Source organism: Salmo salar, unplaced genomic scaffold (genome assembly GCF_965601325.2).
Source record: "Salmo salar unplaced genomic scaffold, fSalSal1 ptg000593l, whole genome shotgun sequence".
Classification (NCBI taxonomy): domain Eukaryota; kingdom Metazoa; phylum Chordata; class Actinopteri; order Salmoniformes; family Salmonidae; genus Salmo; species Salmo salar.
The window spans coordinates 69,642-80,918 of NW_027675432.1; the positions used below are offsets into that span (position 1 = coordinate 69,642).

The 11,277-nt window shown below is 37.7% G+C and overlaps 1 protein-coding gene across 1 annotated transcript; it reads right to left on the reverse strand.

The window, feature by feature from the left end:
• Window positions 1-3,088: 3,088 nt before the first annotated feature.
• Window positions 3,089-7,681, reverse strand: irx1a (iroquois homeobox 1a). The gene is made up of 4 exons (XM_014185368.3): window positions 7,219-7,681; window positions 4,768-5,764; window positions 4,268-4,343; window positions 3,089-3,467 (listed from the first exon to the last, which is right to left on the reverse strand). The coding sequence occupies exons 1-4, from the start codon at window positions 7,462-7,464 to the stop codon at window positions 3,425-3,427; spliced, it is 1,362 nt and encodes a 453-aa protein (XP_014040843.1). The 5' UTR covers window positions 7,465-7,681; the 3' UTR covers window positions 3,089-3,424.
• Window positions 7,682-11,277: the final 3,596 nt, after the last annotated feature.

Consider the following 11,277-nt stretch of genomic DNA (forward strand, 5'->3'; position numbering starts at 1 on the left):
AATAACAAGCGGTGAATATTAGATGACTTTCCTTAGCATTAACAGCGAACCACCTCGACAGTATATCTCTACGCTGTCTTAAATGTATTTGTTTGGAGTGTGAATGGCGTCTCTCTCCGCTGTGGCCCGAGGCGCTGGGAGGACCAGCTCACAGTGACAGCCTAATTATAGGCTCCTAACCGCTTTATTACTCATTAAACAATCAACTGTACATCCACCGCTAAATGATTTGTGTTGTTGTATATATTAAAAGGAAACATAATATAATGGCAGGCTGCAGCTAGCGGCTCTGCAAACCTCAAGGTGCTTCGCTACAAAACCCAGAAATCAGACACCACCTGGGGGTTTATTTTCATTTCAACTACAAAAGGCTGGTTGAGAAGATGTGACGTGTGAACATAGAGTTAAAAGATGACATTCCGCGCACCTGCCTTGACTTCCTGGAAGGGCTGTCTTTTGTCCATCTGAATTATATCAGCGCATTTAAACACTGAGCCATGTTGTTTATTCAGACATTATCTATTTCATTATATTATAAGCACTTTATATTTTCTGCGTTTCATGTTGTTCCATGACTGGGTTGATTTTCCTTTTTTTTGTCCTTAATAGTAATTTACAAGGGCGATTGAAACTTCATAGCGATGTTCCAGAAGTCCCCAGCGTCTCTAAATCCATACATGAATTAACCTCCCGATGGAGATCTGAGAGACGGTTGAGCTCTGTGTATAGATGCATAAAGTTGTTGATAATATAATTAATTGTGTGTTTTTTTTGACAGAAGGCACAACAAACACATCTGACCCTGTCCTGCCCTTTTACCACCCTCTGACCTGGTTAATTTTCTAACAGGCTTTTAACGGCGTAACTGTTTAGCGAACTGCCATCAAAATGTCACAAATTTATGCGCATAAATGTTTCTCTCCTTGAGAGAAGTCAACGTTTACTGAAAAATAAAGCCACTTTGACCCCGGAATTAACCCGGTGGAGACTGCTGGAGTGCGCACTGATCTCCATTTGATTCATTCAATTCTGTTAGACCTCCATTACTCTGCCTTGCTCTCTGGATTAAAAAAATAAATAAAAAAATACTCAAATACGTTTTCATTGCGAAATAATCTCTCAAATGTACTAATATAGGACAACACCAATCTTTAGACTTTGTAAAATGATTAGAAAACAACTATTTTAAATTGCCTTTGTTAACACTGAATTTAAATTGTTTGACCCTCATAAGCAACGGCGCAGGGAACACTGTTATGGTTTATAGTGTATATAGAACATCTGTTTCCAATCTTCTAAAAGTAATTATATTCTAAACTTTATCTGACCACACACACACACACACACACACACACACACACACACACACACACACAGTGTTTGTGTTCAGTCTGACTGTGAGATAGTTTATTTTATTTAACCTTTATTTAACTAGGAAAGTCGGTTTTAAGAACAAATTCTTATTTACAGTGACGACCTAGCCCGGGAAAACCCGAACCCGGAAGACGCTGGGCCAATTGTGCGCCCGCACTATGGGACTACCAATCACGGCCGGTTGTGATACAGCCTGGAATCGAACCAATGTGTCTGTAGTGTATGCCACAAGCACTGAGATACAGTGCTTTATAACCCACTGCGCCATTCGGGAGGAAATAACAATTTGATAACATATCATCTTTTGACACATATTCTAGGCTAAATTTGGTTGCTTTATTCCAAGTTGTAAAAAGTTCCAAGTTGTCAAGTGTTTCTAGAGTTAAAGTGAAAATCTTTCGACGCAACGCAGTCTCACAATCAATTCGTGCATATATGCACATAATTCATCACAGCAAATTTCGACTAGGGCTGTATTATTTATCTGTAAATGTACTGAAGCCTATAGAGGTCGCTGTGATACAACAATAGACAGGCACCGAGCCAGCCAACACGTTCAGCCTGCCATACCTTCAAAATAGCGAATACTAAATATATTCGTCTATTGAAAATACTACAATAAAAATATTATATTTAACCATTTTCAATAGGTATGTTGACATTGCGTTATATCCACTAAATATGTAACATGAAATGTAATTGTTATAAATAAAAATAAAACAGTTTAAGGAGGCTATTATTTGTTTATAGTTGTTTACAGTTGTTTTAATTTGAATGAAACCTGTTAATATTATCGTCTTTAATGTAGGCCTGAGATATCTTTCTGTATTGAAGTCTGATCGTTGTGAATCCAACATTACCACCGTTCATTCCAATAACCAAAACAATGTTACACTTCAAATCACATCGCCATAATCCTTGCAATTGTTCCTCATCACCTTATTATTAAACTGATTCAATAGAAGTATCTTACTTCAGTCCATCCCTGTAACTGTTTCCGATCACATGTATCTGTCCGGACCCCCCCCCCAAAAAAAAAACACAGTTAGTAACCCTGCTAACAACGTCACCGGACCAGCTAACCTCTCACTATTAATAATACATTACCGAATCGACTTCTCTTTCTGACAGATTAGATTTTAACCATTTGATTTTGGTTTGGGCAGGGCGTTCCCACATTATTACTTAATGATGCTCCCAGCTGCTTCTGTCCGTTTCCCCGGCACCAGTAACCATCTGGCCCGGTTATTAGCACCTCAATGCGTCGCCGCTCCCTCCCCATTTAACTGGAGAAAGTGGAATAACATTAGATAAAGGAGGTTCTGTATTATCCGCTGCTTTAGCCGCTCTGCCCCTCTCTCTAACAGGGGGACGAGGTGAAGGCGGTTTCCTCCTAGCTGCTAATGATTATAATGGAATGGACCATCTTAGCGTTAGTTATGACGAGCCATTTACCCTGACTGATGTGTTGTAATAATAATAATAATAATAATAACAACAACAATAATAATAACAATAATTATTATTATTATAATAATCGTAATAATAACAATACTGATAATAATCGTGTAGGTTTTAACCAAATTAAATTCTGGTATTGTTTAATAATATTGTGCGACAGAGTCCCCTTTTCTCTAAATATTTCACTGTGTTAGAGCTGTTTGATCTAGAAAATACCAACGAAAACAAAAAAAAGATCTATATTCTTTGATTTCTCTATAATTTCATTTAGTTTATTAGACAAAATATACGATCTGGACAAATGTCGTCAACGCGCTATTTACACATGTAAATGACTGTATGTACAGAACAGAAGAGTCCAACGGAATTAAGACAAAAGGAAAAGACAACCAAACGTCCCAGGGTAAGGAGCGGGTAAATAACCGGCGCCATTATTTACAACAATAGACGAAATCCTGCCACAGGAGTTTATATCAAATGAACCATTTGTTCTGAACGCTACGGTGAATTAAGTTATTTCTCATTGTCCTTTTCTGAGTTCGTAAAGTGTTGTTGTTGTTGTTGTTTGTTGCAGGGCTGAATGTCTTGATCAAGCCGAGGAAAGGGCCAGCTGCGGCGCGTCTTGCTGAGTCCTGGGGGATGAAAGAACAGACAGGAGGATGAAGATAACAATGGAAAGACAAAACTGGTTTTTCTATAGAATAGAATATTATTTTCAAGTAGATTTGCCACTGGGTCAACATACAGAAGATGTGATCTAGGATTCTATATCTCTTCAAGTTTTCATGTGAATTCTATCGACGCTTTTTAATTTTTTTTTAACCTATATCAGGAACTTGTATTTAAAGCATATCATTTATGACACGAATGATTCCACGTGTGTATAAAACATGCCAAACTACACACACACACACACAAACAGGCCCGTCATATGAGGATAGCACTGCCAGCAGCGGCCTAGTGCTAATAGTGGGAAGAAAAGAGGGTCTGTGTAAATGTTAGCACTCTAGACGGGGTAAAGTCTTCCACTAGAAAGCTCCCCAGGGCCAAGCTGCTCCCCGGGGTCTTTAGGGAAGCCGAGCCCCAGACAGGTCCCGTTTTACGGGGGACTTGATAAGTAGTCAGCCTCCAGAGGGAGGGAATTAGGGGAGGAGGGGGAAGAGGGGGCTGGGGCCAAAAACCCCGTGTCACCCGGAGAAGAACAACTCTTTTTTTTAAATTATTTATTTTAGAAGACAGACCAATCTCTCACATCTGTCCACCAAGAAACCAGTCCCTATACCTTCTAAGAGCCTAACCACAACACACCACAGAATGACACCATTTTTTTTATATTAGGAAACCATTTGATATTACAATTATTAGGAATATCAGTCTTACTGCAATGCTTTAGTCCGACTGCATTTAGCCAATCAATCAAAGAGCCTCTTACCCATCGTGAAGAGGTCTGAATGAGGACTTCAGAGGTTGCGTTGGAGGAGAGGCACTTCTTACAACGTTTTCACGGTCTGAAATAAAAGGATTAAAACTCATTACAAAATAAACGAATTATATATTTTAATTAAATACCTGAGTAATAACGTAATGCTTCTATATCATTATTATTATTATTATTATTATTATTATTATTATTATGATAATTATTATAACAAATACTAGTGTGTGTGTGTGTGTGTGTGTGTGTGTGTGTGTGTGTGTGTGTGTGTGTGTGTGTGTGTGTGTGTGTGTGTGTGTGTGTGTGTGTGTGTGTGTGTGTGTGTGTGTGTGTGTGGAAACTTTAGTCGTTTTAAAAGCACTTTTTTTGGTGGGGACAAAATACAATTGATAGGCTAACTGTAATTTCTATGATATTTTTTTTTATTTATTTTGTTGTTGCTTACCAAATATAATCGTAAATAAAGCATTGCGCATAGGATTCTGACTGGTGCGTACCTATGTGCTTGGGGCTGAGTTGTGGCGAGGCTCCAGTCGACACCAACACCGAGGCCTGGTGCTGCTGCTGTTGCTGTTGGGTCTGTAAGTGAACGTTATGATGCTGGTGCTGATTAACACCTAGAAACGACCGGACGTTGAGCAGAGAGTTCTGCCCCAGGAAAGCTCCGTTGGTCCAGTTATGAAACTTGCCTATCTGACAGGTATATAGTCCGTGAGAAGGCAGGAAGGCCGGGTGCTGCATCTGAGACGGGGTGTGACCGGTAAGACCGGAGGGAGAGTTGGACTTGACAGAACTATCAGGACTAGTAGCCGTCTCAGCTAACGACCAGATCTTAGGCTTAGTGTTCACTGGGAGCTGAAAACTTCCCTGTCTGTCCGGAGACACAACTATGGTGTTGCTGTTTCTATCAGAAAGTTCTTCCTTCCCGGAGGAAATTGAGTTTTTAGATTTGTCGAAGGCGTCGTGTTGCAGAGCGAAGGCTCGCCGTTTCTCCAGACTGTCCAGTTCTCGGTGTCTACCGTCCGGTTTATCATCCTCATCCTCATTGCTCTGATCTCCATCGTTATCGTCTATCTTGTCTATATCGATGCTTTCTAGATCGATCTCCTCTTCGTCGTCGTTCTTCTCCGCATCTCCCTCATTGTCGGAGCCGAAGATGTTTCCATCCTCGTCGTCTTTACTCCTGGCCCCCCAAGTCACCTTGTTTTCCTTCTTCAACCTCCTCCTGGCGTTGGCGAACCAGGTGGACACCTGCGTCAGGGTCATCTTAGTAATGATGGCCAACATGATCTTCTCTCCCTTAGTGGGGTAAGGGTTCTTCCTGTGCTCATTGAGCCAGGCCTTCAGCGTGCTGGTACTCTCCCGGGTGGCGTTCTTGGGCCTGGCCGGGTCCCCGTACTGGAACTGACCGTATGGGTAGAAAGCTGGCGAGGTGTGGGCCGTGAAGCTGCCTGGATGGACGCCAGGACTGTCCTTCAGCTCGTACTGGGAGCCCTGGAAGGATGAACAACGCCACGGGATTGGTTAATATGTTGCTTAGAAACACGTCAATGTCTATAAATGCCTAATACCGCGCGTACATTTCGACACGAAGAGCATTTCATAATGGGCCTAATCGCTTGGATATCCCTGAAACTCATTTATGCCACTCGTTTACGTTAATTACAGTTTGGGATAACTGTAGACAATGTCCTTGAAATAGCGTCCAAAAGTTCAGAAAACTATAATACTCATAACCTATGTATTATATTTAAGCCTATATATTTAAGAGTATGACTATACACACACATATATATATATATATATATATATATATATATATATATATATATATATATATTCATGATATGTTTTCGCGTTTTAATTACTGAGTTGAGTAGAATTATTTTTAATGCATTTGACCGAAACGGTATCAGTTGCCGCTGCGGCCTTGTCTGTTTCTCTTGTTATTTAAGCAATACTATTTCTGTATCAAAAGCAGATGGAAGTAACTATTGGAATTATTAAATGAAGTGTATTTTTGTAGGACAGTATAAAATGTCAATGTCATCATGGATTTAAATGATTTATTTGATGAGAAAGGTTGTATTGTCTACCAGAGAAAGCCTTATTCACGCTGCATTCTTGTAACCGTGTTCTATAGTGATGAACTGCCTTATATTGTAAAGTATCTGCAAATTATCATTTTTACATGTCAGGTTATAAACTTAAAAAACCCCCACAATATTTCATAAATACGTACGTCTTATCCTCAAATCATTTCCCTCAAAATCAATTTTAAAAAGTAGAACTATGTTGCGAGGCTAAATGATAATATAATGTTTAGGTTATTGTGGGCCTGGAATAAGTTTGGCCGTAAAGGTTTGGTTTATATAGCTGCTGTTTTATCCGAACAGTTGAATGATTTGTGGAGCTGCCAACTTCAAGCAAAGGCCTTTTTGTTGTTTCTATTCACCAGAACGAATAGCAGTCTTTAGGGATATTTCTGAAGCCGAGAACCAATGCTATAATAATTAAATTCAACTAAACTATATCATTTGTGTCACAAGCACCATTATCTAGACTAAACTCTCTTTTATACTAAATAACTTCTCCCTCAAACGAAATGTTTTTTTTGTCGGCTCATTTATAATCGAACAACATTTCTTTGAAAGCAGCTGAAACAAACTCCCACTTCAAATCACTAATACACTTCCGAAGTAGGTTAAGAATAATGAATCTGAGTCCAATAATTAAGACGTGCAGATAAAAGTTATAGATTGTTATTTCTTATCAACAAACTTCCGGAGAACGAGAGTATATGCAAGTTGCAAAGCAACCGCAGACTGAATAGTACTCAGCCGTCTTTTCACCTGCCTTTTCCCGGTAAAATAAGTGAAACACTTTGACGTAAAGCAACAATACAGACCACTACAATACAACACCAGAAGTATAGAAATAGCCCTTACCATTTGAGAGAAAAGAGCCAAGTCCGCGCTGCTGTAAGGCAGGAATGCGCTGTAGTTGTGTGCAGTGTAAGGGTTTGCGTACATGCCCAACACCGAGGTGACTGCAGCGGCAGCAGCCGACTGGTTACCCGCTATCTCAGCGCTCCCTCCCCGGGACGACGGAGTCAGGACCCCCGGCCGATCCACGCCGTACACCGCTTGGGAGGCACTTAAATACTGAGGGTAGCCCAACTGGGGGAAAGACATCCTCTCCGCCGAGTCCGTATGCCAAAACACGTCGGAACACGAGACCCGAAGAGTAAAGAAGTCAAAGAGAAAGTGACCAGGAAAAGAACCGGCAGCAAATAAGGTCACAATGAGTTCTTCTGCTATTCTTTCAAATCTCAGCTTTTCTCTTTCGCTGCAACACCGTCGGATGTGATCACATCAACAATTGAGCTCCAACTGATGTGCCTGCCCTCAGGTCTCAGCCTGATCTCTCAGATACAATTTGAAGTTTATGCCTTTGATTGGCATCCCACTTGAGCTGGAAGCTCCTCCTCGCCGGAGCATGTGGCTAGAGCATTGGCTGGGCCGCTGCATCATCTCTCAGTTGTTGGGAGAATTGTATGTCCAATGTTTAGCGTTTACAGTCCCATTCACTGAAGCTCTTTTGATTGTTGTATGACAACCTGTCTACACGATTTTACAGCTGTCCAACATAGTGGGATAAAGCACAAGGAGCAGGGAACTTCCTGAATACGTTCAACTGTCATTAACACACAGCGGGGAAATGGTGGACTTGTTCTATAGGAATTATCAGGACATTTTCTCTCTCATTTAGACATTTTAGAAAGTATTTCTATAGGCTTTTTTTTTATGGGGAGTATGACATTTTATTGAGTTTATTTTATTTTCTATTTTTATTATTTTTTTTTCTATTATTTTATTATTCTGTCCAATCATTCGAATTAATTGATGAACGTGTCAAATGAAATGAGACACGGAAACGGGGATGTTGTCGATAATTTGGAACAAAACCTGAAATCATAAGTTGCCTGAAATAACGGCCACTGGGCCACAGCTACAATTCCCTTTAAGGCATCATGATAGTGTGTCATGTCATGGTAGTATTATCACTATTATATAGCTTTGGGATGGATGAAGAACACAAACTTAGTTAGCCTACAGCGAAGTGGATTGACACATAGTGTCATGTTTAACGGAAGCTTGTAAAATTGTGTCACTAATTGAAATTCAACTCTGCTGCTGGTTATTGAAAATGCTTAGCCTTCATTCTGTTTTTTAGCCGCCCGACCCCAACACCCCCCTTCACTTTCTTTATGTGTGTGATGGGGGATTAGTGTTTTTCAATCAGACCAACATAAAGCAGATAGGTAGTTGTGTTTAACAGATAGGTAGTTGTTTGTAACAGATAGGTAGTTGTTTATAACAGATAGGTAGTTGTTTATAACAGATAGGTAGTTGTTTGTAACAGATAGGTAGTTGTTTGTAACATATAGGTAGTTGTTTATAACAGATAGGTAGTTGTTTATAACAGATAGGTAGTTGTTTGTAACAGATAGGTAGTTGTTTGTAACATATAGGTAGTTGTTTAACAGATAGGTAGTTGTTTATAACAGATAGGTAGTTGTTTGTAAAAGATAGGTAGTTGTTTATAACAGATAGGTAGTTGTTTGTAACAGATAGGTAGCTGTTTATAACAGATAGGTAGTTGTTTATAACAGATAGGTAGTTGTTTATAACAGATAGGTAGTTGTTTATAACAGATAGGTAGTTGTTTGTAACAGATAGGTAGTTGTTTGTAACATATAGGTAGTTGTTTAACAGATAGGTAGTTGTTTATAACAGATAGGTAGTTGTTTGTAAAACATAGGTAGTTGTTTATAACAGATAGGTAGTTGTTTGTAACAGATAGGTAGCTGTTTATAACAGATAGGTAGTTGTTTATAACAGATAGGTAGTTGTTTATAACAGATAGGTAGTTGTTTGTAACAGATAGGTAGTTGTTTGTAACAGATAGGTAGTTGTTTGTAACAAATAGGTAGTTGTTTATAACAGATAGGTAGTTGTTTGTAACAGATAGGTAGTTGTTTAACAGATAAGTAGTTGTTTAACAGATAGGTAGTTGTTTAACAGATAGGTAGTTGTTTATAACAGATAGGTAGTTGTTTATAACAGATAGGTAGTTTTTTGTAACAGATAGGTAGTTGTGTTACAGATAGGTAGTTTTTTGTAACAGATAGGTAGTTGTGTTACAGATAGGTAGTTGTTTATAACAGATATGTAGTTGTTTATAACAGATAGGTAGTTGTTTATAACAGATAGGTAGTTGTTTATAACAGATAGTTAGTTGATTATAACAGATATGTAGTTGTTTGTAACATATAGTTAGTTGTTTGTAACAGATAGGTAGTTGTTTGTAACATATAGGTACTTGTTTATAACAGATAGGTAGTTGTTTATAACAGATAGGTAGTTGTTTATAACAGATAGGTAGTTGTGTAACAGATAGGTAGTTGTTTATAACAGATAGGTAGTTGTTTGTAACAGATAGGTAGTTGTTAATAACAGATAGATAGTTGTTTATAACAGATAGGTAGTTGTTTATAACAGATAGGTAGTTGTTTATAACAGATAGGTAGTTGTTTAACAGATAGGTAGTTGTTTGTAACAGATAGTTAGTTGTTTGTAACAGATAGGTAGTTGTTTATAACAGATAGCTAGTTGTTTGTAACAGATAGGTAGTTGTTTAACAGATAGGTAGTTGTTTAACAGATAGGTAGTTGTTTATAACAGATAGGTAGTTGTTTGTAACAGATAGGTAGTTGTTTATAACAGATAGGTAGTTGTTCATAACAGGTAGGTAGTTGTTTATAACATATAGGTAGTTGTTTATAACAGATAGGTAGTTGTTTAACAGATAGGTAGTTGTTTAACAGATAGGTATTTGTTTGTAACAGATAGGTAGTTGTTTATAACAGATAGGTAGTTGTTTATAACAGATAGGTAGTTGTTTAACAGATAGGTAGTTGTTTATAACAGATAGGTAGTTGTTTGTAACAGATAGGTAGTTGTTTATAACAGATAGGTAGTTGTTTGTAAGAGATAAATTGTTGTTTGTAACAGATAAATTGTTGATTGTAACAGATAGGTAGTTGTTTGTAAAATATAGGTAGTTGTTTGTAACAGATAGGTAATTGTTTATAACATATAGGTAGTTGTTTGTAACAGATAGGTAGTTGTTTATAACAGATAGGTAGTTGTTTGTAACAGATAGGTAGTTGTTTATAACAGATAGGTAGTTGATTATAACAGATAGGTAGTTGTTTGTAACATATAGGTAGTTTTTTGTAACAGATAGGTAGTTGTTTGTAACATATAGGTAGTTGTTTATAACAGATAGGTAGTTGTTTGACAGATAGGTAGTTGTTTAACAGATAGGTAGTTGTTTGTAACAGATAGGTAGTTGTTTGCAACAAATAGGTAGTTGTTTGTAACAGATAGGTAGTTGTTTATAACAGATAGGTAGTTGTTTAACAGATAGGTAGTTGTTTGTAACAGATAGGTAGTTGTTTATAACAGATAGGTAGTTGTTTATAACAGATAGGTAGTTGTTTATAACAGATAGGTAGTTGTTTGTAACAGATAGGTAGTTGTTTATAACAGATAGGTAGTTGTTTGTAACAGATATGTAGTTGTTTATAACAGATAGGTAGTTGTTTATAACAGATAGGTAGTTGTTTGTAACAGATATGTAGTTGTTTATAACAGATAGGTAGTTGTTTAACATATAGGTAGTTGTTTGTAACAGATAGGTAGTTGTTTATAACAGATAGGTAGTTGTTTATAACAGATAGGTAATTGTTTATAACATATAGGTAGTTGTTTGTAACAGATAGGTAGTTGTTTATAACAGATAGGTAGTTGTTTGTAACAGATAGGTAGTTGTTTGTAACATATAGGTAGTTGTTTAACAGATAGGTAGTTGTTTATAACAGATAGGTAGTTGTTTGTAAAACATAGGTAGTTGTTTATAACAGATAGGTAGTTGTTTGT